Source organism: Microtus pennsylvanicus, chromosome 7 (genome assembly GCF_037038515.1).
Source record: "Microtus pennsylvanicus isolate mMicPen1 chromosome 7, mMicPen1.hap1, whole genome shotgun sequence".
NCBI lineage: Eukaryota > Metazoa > Chordata > Mammalia > Rodentia > Cricetidae > Microtus > Microtus pennsylvanicus.
The window spans coordinates 3014748-3039054 of NC_134585.1; the positions used below are offsets into that span (position 1 = coordinate 3014748).

General features: G+C 45.1%; 1 protein-coding gene across 1 annotated transcript; it reads right to left on the reverse strand.

Annotated features, from left to right (window-relative positions):
- Window positions 1–11348: 11348 nt before the first annotated feature.
- On the reverse strand, window positions 11349–17169 carry LOC142854253 (H-2 class II histocompatibility antigen, A-D beta chain-like). Its single transcript, XM_075979557.1, has 6 exons — window positions 17019–17169; window positions 15217–15486; window positions 13624–13905; window positions 12680–12790; window positions 12270–12293; window positions 11349–11691 (listed from the first exon to the last, which is right to left on the reverse strand). Exons 1-6 carry the CDS (start codon window positions 17107–17109, stop codon window positions 11678–11680), a joined length of 792 nt encoding a protein of 263 aa, XP_075835672.1. The 5' UTR covers window positions 17110–17169; the 3' UTR covers window positions 11349–11677.
- Window positions 17170–24307: the final 7138 nt, after the last annotated feature.

Sequence of the window (24307 nt, forward strand, 5' to 3'; positions counted from 1 at the left end):
CTCATCCATTTCTTTAAAGGAGTTTTTTACATCCTGTTTAATGGTCTCTAACATTTTCATAATGTTACGTCTAATGTCTATTTCTTCTACTTCTTCTGGATTAGCGTGTTCAAGCCTTCCTGCTGTATGTTCACTGGATTCTGGTGTTATCAAGTTGTTTTTCAGATTGTTGGAGGAATTCTTGCATTGGTGCCTGCCCGTCTCTTCCTTCAAATACTCTCTGGATGGCTCTTCTGGTACAGGATCTGGGCCACTTGCTGGCCAGGGGCCTAGCAGACAAAAGGGCGGGCTTGCTGGGTGCAGGTTCAGTGGAACAAAGAAAGTCCTGCAGCAGTTGCTGTCACCACTTTGTCTCCAGACCCTCAACCCCAAAACAGGCTGAGTTAAGGGATCTTATGACCCCACAGAAGGGAAGGGGTACCTGTTTCTTATGCTGATTCAGTAAGCCTTCTCTTAAAGAAGCTGTGGTGCAACCAGTAGCAAACAGAGCCCATGAAAAAAAAAGTGACTACCAAGAAGCTACACTAAACTCTGTCTAGAATTCCTTTTCAAGCTCTTTCATGTTTTATGAGGACATATTTGCCCACATTGGGTCCCATTCTGTAGGAAAAGGTTTCTTGTTCATTTCCTGGCCACCAAGACCTGAAATAACCACACAGAAACTGTATTAATTAAAATCTGCTGGGCCAATAACTTAGGTGTATTGCCAGCTAGCTCCTATATCTTAAACTAACCCAATTTCATTGTTTACTTGCAAGCTTCCAGCAGCCATCTTTCTCCTTAGGTAGCTACATGACATTTCTCTGACCCTGCCTTCTTCCCCCTCTATCTCTGGAATTCACACCTTGTCTATTCTACCCAGCCATAGGCCTAAACAACTTTTTTAATAACCAATGGTAATAAACCATATTCACAGAATACAGAGGAGAACCCCACATCAGGCATTATCCGTTGAGGTGTGGTCTTTCATGTTCTCAGTGATGGGCTCACTGTATTTGTGAAAGGAAAACATAAAGAGGCTTGAGTGCTCAGGTTTAAAATCACTCAAAGAGACCACCATGTGTGGTGGCTTCCCTGGTAATCAGGTAGAGAATGGCACTAACAAGGAGAGATTACAATGGTCACAGGTGATAGGGGTTCCATTCTCTAAGAATTTCAACTCTGTGATGGTACCCACATGTGCCTGTGTAATGTAATGTGTAAGCTGGCTCCTCCAGGGTGGGGACCAAGAACCACAGATGACTGTCCCACATCTGTTGGGTTGTACATTAAAATTTTTTCTCATTGCTCTGCCAAAACACCTGACAAGGAACAACAGGAACCAGGAGTTTATTTTGGCTATGGCTCGAGGAGGTACAGCTTGATATGACAGCGAAGGCGTGGTAGCAGAATAAGAGATCTCAGCACATCCACCACCAGGAAGCAAAGAGAAATGAATGCCAAAGCTCCTCTTTCTTTTGCTTTGTCTCCTAAATGGGACCTCAACCCATTTAGGGGGTTTTATTGCCTAAATCTAATCTAGAAAACCTCTCACAAATATACCCAGAGATGGGACTCCAATTGACCATTAACATAAACTGTCACAGGCCTACCAAAACCAAACTGCTCCTTATCCCACCCTGAGGAACTCTGGAGCTCCAGGTGCTCCACAAGACTGATGAAACTACATCCATGCTGAGACTCTAGAGATTCATTTCCCTAATAAGAGGGGTAAGCACAATGCCAGCTGTTTACATCCTTGTGAACATGATAACATTTTTCAACATTGTATATGTTACATAAAGATTTCCCTAAGATTGTCAAAGCTTTGGTAGACATGCAACAGAGTCAGAAATACACAGAAAGGTAAGATTTGAGGTAATTGTGGACCAGCCTGACTCCATTTTAAGATTAGACACCATCTTGTTATAAGGTAAAACGGCGTAAACGAATGCAGACAGTTTGTAAATATATATATAGTTTTAATGTAGAAATAGACTTACAGAACCACCGTTCCCGCAGAGACCAGGAAAGTAGAAGAAGAGCGAGCTCGGAGCACGCTCGCCAAATTTATAGGCAGACATTAGCCCGAGGCGAACACGCCCCCTAAGGGGTGGGACTTATCCCTACATCTCCCCTTTTTGTCTAAATAAGACAGAACTAAACCAAATACAACTACATACAATAACAACAAATAATAAATATAACAAACAATACTGAGAACAAAAGCTTTGCTAAACATTCTATCTCAAGGAGTCCAAATAATGTAAAGAGTAACTACAATTATATAATCTTCAACTCAGTCAAAGATCTGAGAAGGGAATAAACACTACTCAACAAACGAGATATATCCAAAATGTGCAACAATTGACAGAGACAACTGACTACCTGGGCAATCACCCAAAGTCTCGTTTGCAATGTTGAGTCAACCAATTTTGGCTAAGGCCTAACATAACTGACATACCATTATTAAAGGCAAGGAACTTTTCAAAACTATCTTACCCTGTCTTGGCAGGATATGACAGTCCTGTTTTATCCATTGATGCACGCTCTGTATCTGTGTCAGTGGTTGAGGTATAGGCATTTCTTTGCCCAAAGGCCAGTTCTGCCAAATAGAAAGGCTCCAGGTGGAGTGTCTTTGGTGCTCAACATTCTCTCGGGAATGGAGTGGTGTTGCCAGGAGCAATTGTGTCTCACTATCACGAAACTCTGAGTTAGATTAAAGGCCATTTTCTACAGCTCTTTGAAGAGGTTGAAGATTATCTATCTATACTGAGTATAATCTCTATATATCTAAAGAACCTGATTAGTCTGATTATAAATGACAAACTTATATGACTATTAATCTATATAATTCTCAATATCTATCTAACTTAAAGACTAAGACAATAAACAACTGTGTAACAAATGAGGATAATGACCTCCAAATATAAACACTGTACAAATATGCATTGCAATATGGTAAATATATATCAATGCCAAACATTATATAAGTATCTTAATCAGAGGTAGAAATGTACATTGCAATATGGTAAATGTATACAATATATATATATCAATACAATATATGTCAATACATAAAAATGTTTTAAACAGACATAGAAACATGCATGCATACAATAGTCAATATAATTTAACTTTGTTTCAATATACAAGAATTGATACCAATATATTTGTCTAAAAGCAGTAACTCACAATTATAAATCTATAATCCCATCATTCCCTCTTTTTTTTTTTCAAAATGATCCCTGAGCTTATAAAATTCCTCACCCAACCTCCCAACCCCTAAATGATGTCCCTAAACCCAGGGGTAAACTTTACTGGGAGAGTGGACGTCGTCCTCTAGAATTACTTCCAGCTGTCATGGGGGCGACATTCTTTCTGGGGGATCCTGTGAAAGTAAAATGATGGTTAAATTTCAAGATCAATGTCTTTTAAAATTGCAAATAGTCTCTGAGTATTTTGTGGAGGTCTGGCCAGAATGTTGTATAAGATGTGCACCATTTCAGCTAACCAAGTTGGGATCGTCTTGTGCAGCTGGTATCAAAAACAGGTCTTGTAGTAGCGCTATCAGTATCATGACGTCATATCAACCAGGTAGAGTTGTTGTTGTGGGGCCCCATCTTCTTCCTGGAAACTTCAAATGTCACTTCGGGAAAAACTCATTGTTCATTGTGAAAAACTTAAACATTAATCATATAGACATATATATACATACATATATATATATTCAATAAAAGGCATGATATATATATTCAATGAAAAGTATGATAGATATGAAGAAAAGCAAGGATGTTTTCTAAACTCATATTTCTTTCTGTCCCATATCATGGCTCTTGACATGAGACAGAAACTCCAGAAACTCTGGGTTTTTCTCTTACTAACAGGCTTGGAATTGGAGAGGGACTGAGCCAGAGTCCAACTACAAAACCAGCTCTATATATTTATAAAGAAATGCTTAATAAGATATATAAATAAAAATTAATACTTACAAAATGTGTCCATCCATCAGTAATTAAATATTCAGGGTCCCTCAATTTCTTTGAAGATGAGTATTTTCCTGTGGAGATAAGAAAAGAACCCTGCCTCCAACCTATCTGTATTTCTTACCATCAGTATGTTCGCCATCCTTATGAAAGAATTGTTATTTATCTTTTCCAAGTGGCTTCTCTTCTTCAAACCGAACCTTTATTAATTTTGATGGTATCCACAATTTTTCCTCACCTGTGGAGATAAGAGCAAAACCCCTTCCCCAACGTAGCACATATCCTGGCTTCCATTGTGAGGTCAGCACATCCTTGAAATAAACTGGTTGATTTAGTTCAGTAGACTTTTCCATTATCCAATGTCTTTCTGCAGCCATTGTTCCCTTCTTATTAGCGTTGAGAAAATTCAAGGTTAACAAAGCATTATGTAGCCTATTTCTGGGGGTGTTTTCCACCCCTTTCTGTTTGTTCAACATATCTTTTATAGTTCGATTTGATCTTTCTATGACTGCTTGACCTGTAGGATTGTATGGTATACCTGTAACATGCTTGATATTGTAATAATCAAAAAACCTTTTCATTTTCCTAGAAACATAAGCAGGACCATTGTCCGTTTTTATTTGTGTAGGTATACCCATGATAGCCATGACTTCTAATAAATGAGTGACTACTGAATCAGCTTTTTCTGAACTTAAAGCAGTTGCCCACTGAAAGCCTGAATAAGTGTCAATGGTGTGATGAACATATTTTAATTTGCCAAATTCTGCAAAGTGGAACACATCCATCTGCCAGATTTCATTCCTTTGGGTGCCCTTTGGATTAGCCCCTGCAGACAGTGGCGTTTGGTTATAGAAAGAGCAAGTAGGGCAATTCTTTACAATCTCCTTAGCTTGTTGCCATGTAATTGAAAACTCTTTCTTCAAACCTTTGCTATTAACAAAGGTTTTTTATGAAATTCAGAGGCTTGTAGCACACTACCAATCAGTAATTGATCAATTTCTGCATTACCTTGTGCTAGAGGACCTGGCAGACCCGTATGGGATCAGATGTGTGTTATGTACATAGGGCAAAGCCTGTTCCTGATCAAATCTTGAACCTGGAGAAACAATGAGGTTAGTTCAGTATCATCAGGTATAAATTCAGCAGTTTCAATATGTAAAATAACTCTTTCTGCGTATTGTGAATCTGTAACTATATTAATAGGTTCTTTAAAATCCCTTAGCACCATAAGAATGGCATATAATTCTGCCTTCTGGACAGAATTATACGGACTTTGTTCCACCTTATCCAAGTCTTCTGATTTGTAACCTGCCTTCCCTGACTTATTGGCATCAGTATAGAATGTACGGGCTCCAGTTATTGGAGCATCACGGACGATTCGAGGAAGAATCCAAGAAGTTCTCTTTATGAAGTTAAGCCGCTTGCTTTTTGGATAGTTGTTATTAATGTCTCCCAAAAAATTAGCACAAGCTCTTTGCCATGGTTCATTATCTTCCCATAATTTCTTTAGTTCATCAGCAGTGAAGGGCACTATAATTTCTGCTGGGTCTATGCCTGCTAGTTGACGAAGTCTCAGCTTGCCTTTTATAATTAACTCAGAGACTTTTTCCACATAAATTTTCAGTTTCTTACTTGGTTTATGTGGTAAAAAGATCCATTCCAAAATAATATCATCTCTCTGCATTAAAATTCCTGTAGGAGAAATTTTTGATGGTAGTATGACAAGAATACAATCGAGCTCTGGATTCACCCTGTCCACATGTGCCTGTTGTAATTTTTCCTCAACCATTGTCAGTTCCTTTTCTGCTTCAGCTGTTAATTCTCTGGGACTGTTTAAATCTTTATCACCATCCAAGGTTTTGTTCAAATGAATTATTAGATCAAGTGTTATTCAAATAGCTGGTCGTAGACTGGAAATATCTCCTAACAGTCTTTGAAAGTCATTAAGAGTCCGTAGGCGATCTCTCCTAATTTGTGCTTTTTGTGTCTTAATTTTTTGCAAACCTATTTTATAACCTAAATAATTAACAGAATCTCCCTTCTGAATCTTTTCAGGAGCGATTTGCAATCCCCATTTAGGTAAAAGTATCTTTATTTCTTCAAACAGTCTGTTCAAGGTATCCATGTTTGAATCGGATAACAAGATGTCGCCCATGTAATGGTATAGTATAGATTTGGGAAATTTCTTGCGTATTATTTGCAATGGTTGGTTCACAAAATATTGGCACAGGGAGGGGCTATTTAACATACCCTGGGGGAGAACGGTCCAGTGGTACCTCCTCGAAGGTTGAGAATTGTTATAAGTAAGCACTGTGAAGGCAAATTTTTCTCTATCTTCTTTTTGCAAAGGTATAGTGAAAAAACAATCCTTTAAATCAATAACTATGAGAGGCCATCCTTTTGGTAATAAAGAGGGCAAAGGAATTCCAGATTGCAGAGGGCCCATAGGTTGAATAACCTTGTTGATGGCCCTGAGATCTGTCACCATTCTCCATTTACCTGATTTTTTCTTAACCATAAATACAGGAGAATTCCAAGACTGGTAGATTCTTCTATATGTCCAGCATCTAATTGTTCTTGTACCAGCTGTTCTAAAGCCTGTAACTTTTCCTCAGCTAAAGGCCATTGCTTTGTCCATATTGGTTTCTCAGTCAACCATTTTAGAGGCAAGGCTGTTGGTATCTCTGAAGGGACATCAATTGCTTGTTCTTGTACAGCCCAAATGGCCGGTTTTCTCCGTTTGTAATATCTTTTAATATTATTCTCAGAACTATAGGCTCTAGAAGTAGCAGGAATGTTAATTTGGGTATTCCATTGTTGTAATAGGTCACGACCCCATAAATTCATTGTGATATTGGCTACATATGGCTTTAATTTTCCTATTTGTCCCTTGGCCCTATACATTCAACACATCTCGTGCTCTGCCTTATTCGAGATAGGGTTCCAATTCCCAGGAGCTGAACATTTACATTCTGAAGAGGCCAATACGGATGCCAAGATTCTGGGGTAATGATACTTACATCAGCACCTGTGTCCAGCAGGCCAGTAATAAAAATGCCATTTACACACACTCTCAGTTTAGGTCTTTGATCATTTATAGAAGTTTGCCAAAACACACGTAACTTATCTTTCTGATCATTATTGCTTGTAACAGTAGGCATGGGGCTTCCTAATTGTCCTGATGAGGCACGTTCTCTGCAGAAACTGGATATGACTGAACCATGTTTGCCATGGGGGCCTGTGAGGCCCCCCCTCTCACGTTTCCCGACTGTATCAGGTTGCCTTGTCTATCTCTTGTAGACCTGCATTCATTCGTCCAATGTCTGCCTTTTCCACATCTTCTACATAAACCTGAAGGCTGAGTCCTCCTATTTCTGTTATTTCTAGAAGATGCATTATTATTATTATTTCTGAAAGATGCAGCATTATTATTATTATTATTATTTCTGAAAATCCGTTGTCTACAATTCCTTTTCATATGACTCATTTTGCCACAATTAAAACATTTGGTATTCTGGTGTCTCCTTTTACCATTGGAAATTGCTTCTTCTACCCATGCTTCAGTGCCATAATCAAATGTATCAACATTGAGTGTATGCAAGACCCATTCTTCCAAAGGCGCTGATCTGAGCTTTAAAGGCCCCAAAATCCTTTTGCATTCCACATTTGCATTTTCATAAGCCAAAGACTCAATCATTATACGTCTTGTTTCTGGGTCAGATATCCCTATTTGTTCAGCCTTAGTTAGTCTTTGTAAAAAGTCACTAAAGGGTTCTCTCTGACCCTGTTTAACTCTGACAAATGATTCTATTCTCTGTCCTGGGTCTTGTACCCTGTCCCAAGCCCTTAAGGCTGCTGTAGTACACATGGAGAGTGTGTTTTCATCCAAATTAGCTTGTTCCTGAGTGTCGGAAAAGAGCCCTTCACCTAGAATTTTATCTAGGGAAATGTCAATTCCCTTCGCTTTTTCCTGCTGTTCTAAGAGTTTAGCCTCTTGCCTGAATAAGCATTGCCATTTCAATTGTGGTCCACTCTCAAGTACTGCAGAGCTCAGCTGGAGCCAGTCCAAGGGGGTTTCTCTGTTTGTCGTGGCCCAAGATCTTAGCATCTCTTTAACAAAAGAGGCTTGCATCCCAAAAGTCATGACAGCCTGTTTAATTTCCTTGAGGTCATTCATACGGACAGGCTCCCATGTATCCTCCTTGATGACCCTAGGGTTTCTGGAACCAACCACCTTCTCTGTTGTTATTACTGGAAAGGCAGGTAGAGCTGTCGGTAGAGCTTTGTGGAAATTGTCCCGGAGAGATTTACCCACAGATGTAGTTAAAATTTGCCCTTCTATCCTTTGCTCTTCTTCATCAGAATTTAGAAATTCCTCAATCTTTTCAATTCTATTCACTATTGCCTTCTGCAATGTCTGAATCTCCTGTCCAGAATTATGTTTCAAAGCCTTCATTGAGGATTCTAAAGTATGAAGTTTGTCCGTTAGAGATAACATATCATCTTTGGACATAATTTTTATGGCATAAACCGTGCCTTCTTGTATTGACAATCTTTCCGTCAATCTGTCATAAGCTTTAGACAAAATCCGATTGTCACATTCAGCAGTTTTGATTCTCTCAGTTAATGTTTCATTTCCTACAGAAAGGGACTGAATCTTATTGTCCAAATCAGCTGTTCCCTCTTCCATAGTAATGAATTTCTCCTTAATATCAGCCACTAATGTTTCAGTTCCTACAGAGAGGGACTGAACCTTACGATCCAGATCAGCTGTTCCCTCTTCCATAGTAATGAATTTCTCCTTAACATCAGCCTGGAGAACCTCAAACTGATTCTTGAGAAGATTGTTATCAGCCTGGAGAACTTCAAACCGATTCTCGAGAAGATTGTTATCAGTCTGGAGAACTCCAAACTGATTCTTGAGAAGATTGTTATCAGTCTGGAGAACTTCAAACTGATTCTTGAGAAGATTGTAATCATTCTCAATTGTTTTTAAGCGTTCTATCTCTGCCTTAAGAATCCTGGATTCGTCTCATAAAGACTTTATCATATTTCTATTATCAAACCATTTGGTGCCAATGAAAACTACGAATCCCAGAAGGATCCATAGAGGTGGCGTGATAGACACCTCTTGTAAAATCGCCCACATGGTACAATTAAAAAAACTGTTTAATTCTTGAACAGTAATGTGTTCAGACATTTTATTTATAAAAGAAAAAAATTTTTACCTGCAATGATCGGTTCCTGCCAGTTGTTGGTCTCTGTGTTTTTGGAGCCTGTCCTAGAACTAGCTCTTGTAGACCAGGCTGGCCTCGAACTCACAGAGATCCGCCTGTCTCTGCCTCCCAAGTGCTGGGATTAAAGGCGTGCACTACCACGGCCTGGCAGGCCTCAAACTCACAGAGATCCGTCTGCCTCTGCTTCCCAAGTGCTGGGATTAAAGGCGTGTGCTACCACTGCCTGGCCGGCCTCAAACTCACAGAGATCTGCCTGCCCTTGCCTCCCAAGTGCTGGTATCAAAAGCGTGCGCCACCACTGCCTGGCCAAGTCACTTTGTGTCAGACCAAATCTGCCGCTGTGGCAGCTTTTGTTGCAAAACCGCAGGTACTTGAGCTTCTGCTAATTCAGGCAGTGGGGTTCCGCTGCAAAACTTAGCCAAGGCAGGCAGAATGGGCCTGTGTGGCCGAGTATGTCTCGGACTCGGCACTGGGGCCGGAGTCACGGACTGAAAAACAGCACCCAGGAGGGTGCTGTGTTAGCTAGCGGGCTACCCCCCGCTTGAGTCGGGGGCAAAATAGCCCGACGTTGGACGCCAAAATGTAGCGGCGTAAACGAATGCAGACAGTTTGTAAAAATATATATAGTTTTAATGTAGAAATAGACTTACAGAACCACCGTTCCCGCAGAGACCAGGAAAGTAGAAGAAGAGCGAGCTTGGAGCATGCTCGCCAAATTTATAGGCAGACATTAGCCCGAGGCGAACACGCCCCTAAGGGGCGGGACTTATCCCTACAAAGTAAGTTCATTCCTGTATTCTGTTAAGCTTGGGTTTGACTTTGTCTTGACCCATCTTCTGAAATTTCACATCTTCCACACTCTATAGCCTGACCTCCATCCTGATAAGATGGCCTGCAAAATAATTTTGAGATGTTGTGCCAAGTTCCTATATAACCAAAATTCCTCCTGAAAATCCCCCAACCCTTGAAAAGCCCCTTAGCCTTGCAGTTTAGGGGTTATATGAACCCCACCTTCTCCTGTGTTCAGTGCTGTTCTTTCAAACCCCACTTTAGGGAGACAGTCCTGTCTGGCAGAAAATAACGTTTGCATAATCAACTCAAAAGTTTGGGTAATATTCTTTATTCTCATTTGGTGGGATTAACAGTAATAGGAGAGATGTAGAAAAGAGAAAATGACAAAGCTGTATGCCGGGCTCTCCAGCAGAAAGAACAGGGGGCAGAGCAAGACCCACCAGACTCTACCTGGGGCTGAATGGGATGATGAGTGTCACGACTCAGCCCCTTGGCACCAGGGAGAAACACACCGAGTCGGGAGTCTAAGCAGAAATTTGTTTATTGATAACAAACAGGGACTTATATAGGGTTGTGATGGGGGGGTGGAAAAGCCTGGGATGAGCCAATGCAGAGCAAAGAACAAGGGCCAATAAGACTGCCACATTAGCAGTGGCTGAGCAGAGGTGGGTCTAGGCCAGAGACAGGTCTCCAAACTCTAGCTAGGCTCAGAAAATTACACTAGGCCTCATGAGGCCTAAGAGGTGTAAACAGAGAAAAATGGAGATAAAGGCTCTGCAATGAAAGAGACAAAAGAGGAACAAGAGAGAGATGAGAGAGTATACCATAGAGACATGTACAGGGATGATGAGATGCAGTGTAGGGAGGAAGGGTAGACAGAGGTGACAACTGAGGAGAGATGATTCTCACCAACTGTATCTAGTCACTTCTGAAACCAGCCCCAGCTTCCTTACAATATCAACAAAATAAGATTAAGTTCGGTGTTTGTAACCACAAAAAATTACTGTTATTGCTGACTGTGACCTTAAAAAAATCAAAGTGAGCCCCAATCAATGTGACTTCACAGAACACATTTGGAAGATTGGTGATGAGTCACGGCATCCACCCCCAACAATTCCACAATGTTTAGTTGCACTCTCCTCACCAACCTGAAGGAGGCTGGGGTGGTGTGAGAACAGGACACCAGCCATGAAGATGTGACAGCAGGGTCCTGTCTCCTCAGCCCACCCTTCTTTGAGCCCAGGATGTTTCCGATCACCTTTGTAGCAGAAACCTGTACTTCCAGCCAGTTTGGCTTCGTCATTTTGTCCCATACCACTCCCACTCACCCCTGCTCAGTTAAGGAGATTCAGGATACATAATTCATAATTGTGTTTAATTATGAAAAAGAGACAAATGTTTTTAGTGCATCTCTTCAGCAACTGCGTGGGACAGTGGAAACAGAAGGCCTGGGGTCTGAGTAGATCATGCTGCAGTACACGGAAGGACTCTGGAATCAGTCCAGGAGCAGAGCAAAAGACAGAGCCTTGGGTAGTCAAGGAATCACAAAAGCTGAGCTGGTGGGTACACAGACACCATGTTAGACTTTGAATCGGAGAGGGACAGGCAGGCTGGCACATATGGGAACTGAGGACAGGGATATGTAGATCTTACAGCCAACTCAGCCAGAACACCAGGAATCACTCACTGTAGGAGCCCTGTGGAGACAGAGAGGGAGTGGTCACAGTAGGTCCCCTGGAGATGCCTGACTCTCCTCCTGGATTCTGCTGAGTTAGACAAAGAAAGCTGTGTCCAGGCCATGCCACCACCTTCCCCATCACCTGTGCAGAGATGAAGGCAGCTAAAGGGGGCAGAGCTCACAGGACACAAACGTGTGGGAGGCAGAAGAGAAGCCACCAGCCCCAGGGAATATGAAGGCTCTGATCTTTTAGGAAAATCAGAGGAATCCGTCTTCTGTACAGGACTGTCAGCCTCTTCCCACCACTAACAACGTCCATGATCACAGTCTCTAGTGTGGGGCACAGAGCAAGCAACATCTTGGTGTCTAACCTCAAGATGTGGCTCAGGCTCCACTCAAGACGTCACTTGAGTGATGTTGGCAAAGTCCTGCTTGGGGACAACCTCTGAAGCACCTACAGACACCAGCTGTGACACTCTCAACCTCACAGCAGAGACAAACGGTGAACCATGACTCTGTCAGGTACACCTGTCTCATGCCCTTTTCTTGCACCCACACACCTGCCCACCACCCCCCAGATAAAGGCTGAAATATTACCTGCTGCAGGAGGCCCTCGAGGTCCTACAAAAGGAAGCCACAGTATTAAAAACAGGGGCTCTCTCACACAGCCCAGGGGGCAAGTGAGCAGTGCAGCTTAGCTGAAGCTATTCTCTCATCATCTGTGTTCACTATGACCCTGAGCAGCCCTCCTCCCCCGCCAATGAATGAAGCTGCCACCAGAAGGAGGGAAAAGCAAGGCCCATGCTCTCTCAGTGGTGGAAGCTTCTGGAAAGTGGTGGACAATGACAGAAGCCCTAGGATGAGCTCTGCATGGTTCTGTGGTATAGTCACACAACCAGTAAAATCAGAGTCCAGTGTCCCCCCTGGGGTCTCCCATGTCCTCCCACCCCAGCCCAGCTCCTCCCCTCAGCACAGCCCACTATTCCAAGAGTCCCCCAACTCCTCACCTTTCTGGCTCCTGTGACGGACGAAAAGGCCCAGCCCGAGGAAGATGAGCCCCAGCACAAAGCCCCCGATGCCGCTCAGCATCTTGCTCTGGGCAGACTCAGACTGTGCACCTGGGGAGCAGAGCCTGGGTGTCAGCTTTGTCCCCACAGATCCCAACAGCCCTGACTGAGAGTCTAAAGTCCACCTGAGTCATATGTAGTGAAGGAGCTGGGAGATCCAGGTTATTTATTTTAACCCTATTCAGGGCAAGGATGAGCCAGGAGATCTGAACACAATGGTCAGGGGAATGGATACGGATGACCAAATAAGAGATCTAGAACACAGTCGTGAATGACAGAGGCTGGGCTGGAGAGATGATGGCTCAGAGGTTAAGAGCACTGGCTGCTCTTCCAGAGGTCCTGAGTTCAATTCCCAGCAACCATGTGGTGGCTCACAACCATCTGTAATGAGATCTGGTGCCCTCTTCTGGTGTGCAGGCATACATGCAGGCAGAATGTTGTATACATAATAAATAAATAAATCTTTTAAAAAAAGAAGAAGAAGCAGTGAATGACAGAGGCTAAGTGGATGTTTGCACCTCACAGATAGATCTATAATCTTGGGCCAAAACACCCAGTCACTACCTATCATTGTCAATTCCTCTGAATATTAGGGATGAGTTCTCACTGTATGCAGTGATATCTCAGAACTCCTATCAGGAAAGAAAGTGAGACCAGGATTCTCCTGAAGTCCTTGCTATGAGGCAAGAGATCTTGTTTCCTATAACTCTCAGCTCAGTAGAGGAACCAGACTGAGCAGGACAAGTGATGGAAGTGGGTGGCATTGGAGGGATGTGGTGAATGACACTGGAGAGATGGGGTGGGTAGCATCGGAGAGGTGGGATGGGTGGCATTGGAGATTCTGTGTCATGTGAGACACATATTAAAAGAAAAGTTTCCCTTACTCCACTCTACCGTGACAGGGCTCTGCAGGCTGGGGTGCTCCACGTTGCAGGTGTAGACGTCTCCCCGCTGAGGGGTCATCTCCAGCATGACCAGGACCTGGTAGGTCCAGTCCCCGTTCTTAATAAGCTGTGTGGACTCAACTCCCTCCGTCTGCTCCTGGCCATTCCGGAACCAGTGCACTTTGATGTGGGCCGGGTAGAAGTCTGACACCGAGCAGACCAGCCTGTTGTGGTGGTTGAGGACCTCCGTCTGGGACAGGGAGACGGTCACCTTGGGCTGCTCTAGGGAACAGAGGAGAAAAGACGGTGAGTGACTTAACAGTCACTAGGAAAAGAAGAGTGAGCGGCCCTGCTCTTACATAACACAAAATGTATTAAGACAAAAGAAAAACTGATTGTGATTTCTTCAAGTTTACAATTTTTGAAGAAAAGTAACTCCAGTACATCACTTTCTTCACTCAGACTGACATGCACAATCACACAGACATCTTTCCTAACTGACTTTACATATACATCATGCCAGCTACACCAGAAGCCTGCTGGCTGTGTGCCCTCATCCCTTCAGGGTGAAAACAGCATACATACTTAGTGTGTTCTCTGAATTGAGGACACCCTAGGCTCTCTCATTTTCTCCTCCCTCCCCTCCATTTTCTTTCCATAGTCCGGTGTGTTAATTACTGCTGCCTTCATTGTATTCCCTTGCTGTGAAGAATTTTCTGTTGGGACCTAACTGTTCATATATTTGTAATGTATGATATTAAATCTAAACACGATGCTTCTTTAACATGCCTCCAAGGGGCTCTCAGAGTGTCAGGGAGTGTGCTGAAGAGGAAATGAGCCAAGGAAGGCTATGCCCATGGGATTCAGCTTGAGTGAAAACTTCAGAGAGCATCCCAGCACTGTCCCCAAGAGGGGCTAAAGTAACACACATGGCAATGATTCATCAAGGATAGGACAGGACCCCATAAAATGGAGCCAGGATCCTTTAAAGAAACTGCTAGTTCTAGGGTTGGGGTGGTAAAGTGCAGCCTCCTCCTCTCGGGAAAGGAAGCCTGGGGGCTGGAGAGAGCTGACAGGACGGTTAGGACGCTTGCTGCTCTTGCAGAGGACCTGGGTTCAGTCCCCAGCATCATTCTCTCTACTGTCTGTAACTCCAACCTCAGGACTCCAATGATGATGCCCTCTTCTCTCGTTTTTTAGTACTTTCCCCTCAGATTTTGTATCACAAACTTTTAGTGTGATCCAAGTCAGCACAGTCTACTTCAGAGAAGAACAGTAAAGGCTTCGGGTCAGTGCCAGTCAGCAAGCAGCCTCACAACACAACCTCTGCGCCAAAAGTTACAACACAACATCACAGGATCATAGCCTTTCCCTTGTTTAACTTCCTTGGGTTGGCACTGGGTAGGCGGCACAGGGCAAAGGGCAAAGGTGAGGACGGAGAGAGACCTTGTTTACCAACTCCGCTGGGTGGGGCAGAGTAAACAGGGAGGAGGCTGTGGCAGCTCCTCTCTCTGGGAGCCCAGACTGCAGTGTCCCCTCCGGCCCGCACCCCCCATGGCCGCCGCCTCCCTGGGAGACCCGCCCTGCGCTCACCAAGCCGCCGCAGGGAGGTGGGGATCATCCCCTCGTAGTTGTGTCTGCACACCGTGTCCGTCTCGGCCCGCGATTGCTCCAGGATCTCCTTCTGGCTGTTGAAATACTCGGCGTCCGGCCGCCCCAGCTCGGTCACCGCGCGGTACTCGCCCACGTCGCTGTCGAAGCGCGCGTACTCCTCCTGGTTGTAGATGTACCTGGTCACAAGCCGCACGCGCTGCGTCCCGTTGGTGTAGTAGCACTGACCCTTAAACTGGACCACGAAATCCCCTGCGGACGGACGCGGTCAGCACTGGGGCGGCGCCGGGATCGGAGACCCCCGGAGCCCGCAATGGAGGGGAGACCCCCGGAGCCCGCAATCTACCACCGCGCGGAGCTTCAGGCTGGGACGACGCGGTCTCTAGGGGTCGGGACTCTGAGTAAACCCCACCTCCAGGGGGCTCCGGGGCACCTGACTGAAGCTTTCTTCCAAGTAAAGAAGAGTTCAAGAGAGGGAGCTGAGCGACCGACTCTTCCTGACAAGAATATCCCAGGAAGCACCAATTGTACTTAGTGCGGTTTCTTTTCGCCACGCAGTGGACTCACACACACATTTAATCCAAGCACTCTGAAGGCAGAGGCAGGCGGATCTCTGTGAGTTCGAGGCCAGCCTGGTCTACAGAGTTCCAGGGTAGGCTCCAAAACCACAGAGAAACCCTGTCTAGAAAAACAAAACAAAAGAACCTCTTTTTAAAGAGCACATTCAAAGTTGGGTGGGGTAGAGGGTCTGTGTGGAATTGGAAGTGGGGATGAATTTGATCAAAATACAGTGTACGAAATTCTCAAATAAAACAATGATCAAAAGAAAAACACCCCAGCGCAACCACGTGAGATTCTTTCCTCAGTGTAAAGGACCCTAACCTCTCCTACCCTAGGGGACATTTATTCTCAGAGAGAGCCCCAGCTGGAACACAGGTGACCTCTGGGGCCTGCCTGCTAGGGACTGAGCAGAGTATCTTTTTGCTTGTTTGTTTGTTTTGTTTTTCCGGACATGGTTTCTCTGTGTGACAGCCCTGGCTGTCCGGGAACTCACAGAGCGGAGCATCTCAAAAATAACCGCAAAGGGAAGTTAAATTGCGCAGAGGCATTCATGGGGCGGGGGCTCTATATGAAGTAGATAAAGCACTCCCCTGTCTCTGAACTGAGGGGTCTCCCGTGTGTATCACAGATTTCCCTTCTATGCCTGACTTTTTCTGGGAAATTCAATTTACCAACCCAGAGTCCTCAAGCTTCCATTTGCTGAAGAAATTTAGACTCCTGTCTGCTGGTTCTCTCAGGGTTCGATGCCTAGAGTTCGCATCCCTTAAACCTCCACTCCACACCAGGAATTTTCCTCAAATACCAGGACTACAAGAGTGTCACTGACCCGTGTTTCCCATCTCACGATCCAGCATTTCCTCCAGACAGGGAGCTGGGGTGGGGGTGTCCGGTGTGGGGTTGGGGGCTGCTATGCCAACCCTGCTGTTTCCTCAGCTCTAACCCCGCGCTCCCTTTGTCCTGTCCTGGGTTCTGATTTAAACTCTGTCTCATCCTACTTCAACATGCCAGGCTCGGCCTGTGCAGTGGGCACCATCCTAACTTCAGTACCAGAAAACAGAAATGAGAATATAACTTAGTTCTCTCTTCCAGATAAAGGAAATCTATGATAAAAGACTTTTAAAATCGGAATCTTACCATGCTCCCCCCATATCCCAGTATCCCCAGGGTCCCTCAGAGCCTGTTCCCCAGAGTGCTGGCTCTGGAGACCCCTGCCCCGCACTTACTTGGGGAGTCTCTGCCCTGGGCCCCCTGGCTGCTCAGCACCATCAGCACCGCAGCTGCTGCGAGGAGGAGGCTGGGGACCTGCACAGCCATCTCGAAGGAAAAGGTAATGGCAGCCACCAGGACGCACACCTGCTGTGCCCCCTTCAAAGAGCAAAAATCTGTAGATGTCTCTAGAGTACTGGTTAGTCCCAGGAGAGGAACCAATCAGCACCCGAGCTGAAGCGTGTCACCTGTCTCTGGGCAGACATTGTTTACAAAGGCTCTCTATACTATGCCTGGTGTATCTTCATGGAGCCCCACTGGGTGAACATTTGAGGTGACAATTCCTCTCAGTTACAGGGTAAAGCTGTCCAGACTGCAGACTGCCTGTGGGGGGGGGGGGGGTTTAAAGAGACAAAAGAGAAAAGTGAGTCAAGTAGAGAGAAATTTGGGAGAGCTATTTTAAAACTACTGTTCTCGTACTTGGATTTTTAATAGGGAAATTAATAGAAACCATGTATTAGGAGACAGAGTTGTCCTTTTTATGTCTGACACTGAGGAGCTTCAGGTGAGAAAGCAGAGTTCTTGGGGAGTCAGCAAGTCACTGAACCTCTTTCTAATCTTGGATTTCTCTTTGTAAACCATGCTCCGTGTGATATACACCAGATCTTCCTATGCACACAGTAAAGAGTGATGTGCCATGGTTAATAATGAGAACCACCACGTGTGAGTGTTGGAAGTAGCAGGTCAGCATGTGGCCCAGTCCTGTTGGCTCATGAATCTTCCTTATGCAGGAATCTATTACATTCATGATATTCCAAGAAAAATACTTGAGATGTTAATTAATCCAACTTTTATAAATTCTTCTGCTGTTTAAATCCTCCACAACTGTGAAATAGGATCACTGATGTCAGCAAAGGCAACCCCCATAACCTTTTAGAACTTACAGACACAGACACCTTGAGTTTCAATGACAAAAAGCTGAGGCTTTAAAGCAACAGCTTCAGGAAGGATTCTCACAGGCTTGTCATATGGTGCCAGCCCGAATGACAGTATCAGTGTCTTCTTCCAACCCTGTCTGCTCAGGTCTGAGCGCACAAACCAAGTCTACTTATCAGTCATCTAGAGCAGTGCCTGCAAACACCAGTGACTAAACACTAAGTCTCTCTCCCTCCTCCCATGATGCTATCTCTATCATTTTAGACCCTAGTTAAACAGGGGACAGGACCAGAAAGCAGACTTGACCAGGGAGAAGGGAAAGGGGTAGAGACGGGGCAGCAAGACCGTCCCGTGAGGGCTCTGGCAGCGCAGGTGAGCTGCAGCATTGCTGGGCCCACACTGCACACACTGATGTAGAGAACCAGAGGGACGGCCCTGGGCTCCCAGCAGCTGTGGTGTGCAGGGTGGACACAGATCTCCTCAGCCTACGCAGGGAGCATAAGGAGGATCATCAAACTCAGTGTGGAACAGTCGGCAGACAAACATGGTCATACAGGGACCTTTGAGACGGATGCTCCCGGTGTCCTCACCCCCACCTCAGATCTCCACACACAAGCTGAGAGCTCAGCCTCTCCTATTCCTTTCCTAAGAGGGAAGCTCCTCAGCTCTGTCCTGGGCTGTGAGGGAAGTCTGTCACACAGGGGATTTCCAGCTCTCCCAGGCCTCTTCACACAGGCTTTTCATCTGGCAACAAAAGCATCACCAGGAATCTTTTTCTGATTGGCTAAGATCACATTAGGAAGGCAATGCCTTGGCCTTCTGCCAACTCCTTCATCCTAACCCAGCCTTTTCTAGAGTCTTCTGCAGGATTCTAATCAGACAATCACACAGCACCCCTGGTTCAGCCATGTGGGGTGTGGGGCAGCATCCTCTCTCTCAGGCAGAGAAAGGAGACTACGGAGACATTGATCTCTGTGAGTTCAAGGCTACCCTAGTCTACAGAGCAAGTTCCAAGACAGCCTGGGCTACACAGAGAAACCCTGAGTTTACAAAAAAAAGAAGGAAAAGAAAGAAAGAAAGAAAGAAAGAAAGAAAGAAAGAAAGAAAGGAAGGAAGGGGAAGGGAAGGGAAGGGAAGGGAAGGGAAGGGAAGGGAAGGGAAGGGAAGGGAAGGGAAGGGAAGGGAAGGGAAGGGAAGGGAAGGGAAGGAGAAAGGAGACGGCGACATCAGGTTCTTCAACAGGAAACTTCCCATCAGACATGGCATGACGTGCCTTAACTTAAACATTAATGTGGTTTTCTTCATGTTTCTGTTTTCTCAAGAGCAAAAATGCATAGAAATAGCTATTAACAAAGACAAAACCTTTGGCAGCTTCCTTCAGACAATGGTTAATGCCTCCAGAATAAAAAAACTCAACACCAGAAAACCTCAGGTCTTCCAGTCAGTAAATGAGAGAGTGCACTGGATGAAGAACTCTAAAAAGAAGACACACAATGGCCAAAAAATATCTGGAATGGTGTTCAGCATTCTGAGACATTAGGAATGAAAAATTAAAGCTGCCCCGAGACCCCGTCTCACCCCGGTCATGACCACCAACCAGGAAACAGTGACAGCGAATGCTGGAGAGGAAGGAACCTGTGTTTACAGTGGGCAGATGTGCAACTCAGTGTAGCTGCCATGGAAATCAGTGTGGAGGGTTTCAAAAAACTAAAGATAGAACTATGAAGCCTGGCTTGGTACCGCACACCTTTAATCCTAGAACTCGAGAGGAAGAGGCAAGAGGATCTCTGTGAGTTTGAGTCCAGCCTGGTCTACAGAAAAACCCTGTCTTGAAAAACAAAAATAAATAAATAACGAAATAAAGTAAAATAGAATTACAATGTGGCCTAGCTTCCCCCGCCCACCCGTGCCCCCTGTCTGCTGGGTGTGACCTGAAAGGACCCAGTCCTACCACAGACATGTCCACAGACCATGGTTATTGCTGCACTGTTCTCAGTAGCTAAGAAATGGAGCAGCCCAGATGTCCATCGTGACAGACAGCTCAGATGTCCATTGTGACAGATGGACAAAGAAAACTTGGTGCATAGAAATGGAATTATATTCACCTATAAAGAAAACTGAAATCATGAAGTTTGTAGGGAAATAGATAGACCTGGAAATTACCATATTAAATGAAATGACCCAGGTGCAGTAAAACAAATGGCACAGATTTTCTCTCATAAGAGGATCCTCGGTTTTGATTTTTGCATGTGGAGGTAATAGATAGGTTATGAAGCTAGGGTGATCACTAGAAAGGAAAAGGAGCTGTTGGATGAAGTGGGGCAAAGGTACAAAAGAGGGCAGTAGAATACATGTGTGATGGCCAGGTTCTGGTCGACCTGATACAAGCTAGAGTCATCTGAGAGGAGGCAACTTGATTGAGAAAATAAGACTGGGCTATAAGCAAGATGGTGGGGCATGTTCTTTATTAATGATTGATGTGGGAAGGCTCAGCCCATTTTGGGTGTTGTCAACCACAGGCATATAAAAAATCAGATGGAGTAAGCCATGAGAAACAGGCCAGTAAGCAGTGTTCCTCCGTGCACCTACTTCAGCTCCTGCCTCCAGGTTCCTGCTCTGACTTCCTTTGATGATGGACTTTTGGTTATAGTGTTTAATCACAGTAAGACGCAGAAACCCCAACTAAGACATTGTGTGACACGTCAGCAATGGGAGCCACTAGAGCAGCAACCAGCAGGAGCAGAGCTGGAGGATGGGGAAAGGGATGAGGGGGAGGGTCAGAAAAAGCATACAGGTGTAAACACGCCATAATGGAACCCTATTCAAAAACCTATTATTGACAATGGGAGTCGAGGTTTGAGAGGCAAAGGCTGATGGGTAGTGGTGTGAGCAGGGGTGAGTCAGGAGACAAGTCAGAGGCTCACAGGGCCACTGAGGCACCTGCGGTGGGAAGGAAGAGGAGGTGTGTGGGGAGATGAGCTGCAGTGCACGAACTCCAGGAAGGTTTGCTCGTTTCCTTTGTCTAAGGACGTGTTTGTCTCCTCTTCACCCCTGAAGGACGGTCTGGGCAGATATAGAATCCGTTAATGCAGCTCTGACCTTCAGCACTTAAAGCTGGCGTGCAGCTTCTGCCCTCCTCGGCGGCTTCAGGTGAAAAATTCATTAATTCCTCTCAGTCTGTAATATTATTCAGCTAGGCCGTCTGTTTTTGGTTTTTTTGTTTGATTGTTTTTATTGTGCTGTTGTTTTTATCTGTTTGGGTGACCTCGTCATTGCTTACTAAAGTATTTCATGATGTTACTTTAATGTTCTGTTGTAATTTCCCAACATCCAATTCATCTTGATATTGGTTCAGTTTAACTTTCTCATTCATGCTGTGATTGTCCTGATTGTGTGGTGAATATAACATTTTGCTGTGTCCTGGACAGTTGACAATTACATTACGAAATTCTGGGTGCTGACTAAGTAATGTTACTGTCAGGCAGGTGCCTTGATTGGCTCCACACACAGGTCCTGGCTGACTTTTCTGGTATTGGGTCTGTGGTGGTTTGAATGTAATTGCCCCCATAAGCTCATAGGGAGTGGCACTATTAGGAGGTGCGGTTTTGTTGGAGGAACTGTGTCTTAGTTCACCTCCTGCTGCCTGTACATAAAGATGTGGAACTCTCAGCTCCTTTCCAGCATCCAGCACCATGTCTGCCTGCATGCTGCCATGTCTTGTCATGTTAATAATGAACTAAACCTCTGAAACTGTAGGCCATCCTAATTAAATGTTTTCCTTTATAAGAGTTGTTTTGGTCATGGTCCCTCTTCACAGCAATAGAAACTCTAAGAAAGGCTCCAAAAGCAATTCTGCTTATGGAGGTGGCTGTGTACTCCATTTCTTTTCATTCACATTCTTACCCCAGGGCCCATCCAGTCCCATCTGGTGTCTTCCAGTTACAGAGTGGCAGACATTTCCCTGGACCAGCTGGTGCTCTCAGGTAGAGGCTGTGTCAGTCACCCTGGATGAAGGAAGATGTTCATCTTGCTCTACTCTCTGGGTCGCAGTGATGAACAGGTTTGTGGTGGATTGGATGAGAATGTTCCCTATATGCTAATATATTGGAATGTTTTATTTCCAGTGGTGGAACTGTTTGGGAAGGATGGGGAGGTATGGCCTTGTGGAAGGAGGTGTGTCATTGGAGGGGGTCTTTGGCGTTTCAAAAGCCCACACCAGTTCAGTCTCACTCTCTCTGCTTCCAACTTGTGGGTCAGAAAGTAAACTCTCAGCTACTGCTTTGGCTCCAGGCTTACCTGCCTGCCTGTTGCCATGCTCCCCACCATGATGGTCATGGATTCACCCTCTGAAACCATGAACAAGGCCCACATTAAATGTTACCTTTATAACTTTCCTTGGTCATGTGTCTCTTTACAGCAAAAGAAAAGTAAGTCATACAGCCTTCTTCCTTTCTTTTAAAAAAGTTTTATTTTATTTTGTGTGTATTAGTGTTCTGCCTGCATAAATGTTTGTGTGCCACACACATGCAGTGCCTTCAGAGGCCAGAAGAGGGCGTCAAATCTTCTGGAAGTGGAGCTACAGGTGATGTGGGCTGCTTGTGGGTGCTGGGAGCTGAATCTGAGGTCTCTGCAAGAGCAGCCAGTGTTCTCAGCCATGGAGCATTTCTCGTGTTGAAAATGAATCTTTAGCCTAGAACTTTGTTTACAGACACCACAGATTAGAATTGTTGGTGTGATCTCATCAGGCTCCTGGCTGGTGGCAGATACTAGGATTTCATGCCTCTAACAAGGAAGGGGAGCTGACTGCTCAGGTTCAGGGGTCTGAGATTAGGTGGTGCTCCATGGAGCAGCTGCAAGTTGGGTTCACACACGCAGCAGCCACATTCTTGGCAGGAAACAGACGGGAAACTCAGCTTTGTTACTCTGAGATGAGTCTGGCCAGGACCTGTTTCCTAGCTGTAACATCTGAGAACAGCCAATCACAGGGGTGCACTGGGCTAGGGAGAGCAGTTACAGGTGCCTCAGCTGCTATCTGGTGCTCATAAGCTCAAGGATTTGAACAATTATCCACACCTAGTACTGTCTGGGAAAGTCACAGGACTTTCTTTTTAATTGGGGAAGTATGCCAGTGGGGGTGGGCTTTGATGGTGTATAGCCTTGCCGCACTTCCTGTTTTTTCTCTGCTTCCTCAGTGTAGATGAAAATGTGGCCAGCCAGCTTCCTGCTCCTGCTGACCGGCATCCCTGCCTGTTGCCACACCATTCCCTCCTTCTGCAGTGCCGTTCTGCCATGAAGACTCTGTCCTGCTAGGACTGTAAGCCAAAATAAACCATTCTCCCCTTCCTAACTCAGAGTGTTTATTATCACAGCAACAGAAAAGAAAAGGGTACACCTCTCAAGCTGGAGAGCTGAAGGAGGTGATGGCAGGGCCCTGCAGTCAGAGGACAGCCAGGGGGAGCCTCCTGGTAGCACCCCTGGTCTTGCTGAGCAGAACTTCAACTTTCCAGGGTGGGTCTAAAGACGGGATATGGAAGAAATGGCAGAGCCAAGTGCATTTTTTGTAGCATGATTAATGGGGTTAGACCATATCTAAACCCAGAAACAGATACTGGGGTTCAACCAGAAGACCAGAAAAGCAAAGCAGCCAACCACTGACTCTTACATCACCCTCAGTCTGAAATGGTGATTCTGCCTCCAGGAATCTCAGAATGAGGCTGTGAGTGAGAGCTGTCTCCTCCTGTCTTATATTCCTCTCTAGTGCTGGGATTAAAGGAGTGCACAACTATCACCCCATGTCTATGGCAAACTAGTGTGGCTACTAGGATTGAATGATGGGGGAGTGTCATATATCAATCTGTTGATTTCATTGGTTAAGCAATAAAGAAACTGCTAGGCCCATTTGATAGGCCCACCCTTAGGTGGGAGGAGTAAACAGAACAGAATGCCGGGAGGAAAAGGAAGTGAGGTCAGACCCGACAGCTCTCCTCTCGGGAGCAGACATGCTCCCGGCTCCTGGGCAGACACACGCGATGAAGCTCTGAACTAGAATCCTCCCGGTAAGACCGGTGCTCACAGATTGTTAGAGATGGGTTGATTGGGATATCAGAATTAGCCAGTAAGGGCTAGAGCTAAGGGCCAAGCAGTGATTAAAAGAATACAGTGTCTGTGTAATTCTTTCGGGGCATAAGCTAGCCGGGCAGGCGGCTTCGGTTTTGGGGACGCAACCCCGCCGCTGCTCCATATTACTACAATTGAAGGTGTGTGCCACCACTGCCTGGTAAAAACCAGTGGATGGATGCTTTGCTTTTCTGGACTTCAGCTTGAACCCCAATATCTGTCTCTGAGTTTTTATTAATAGTGTTACATTTGG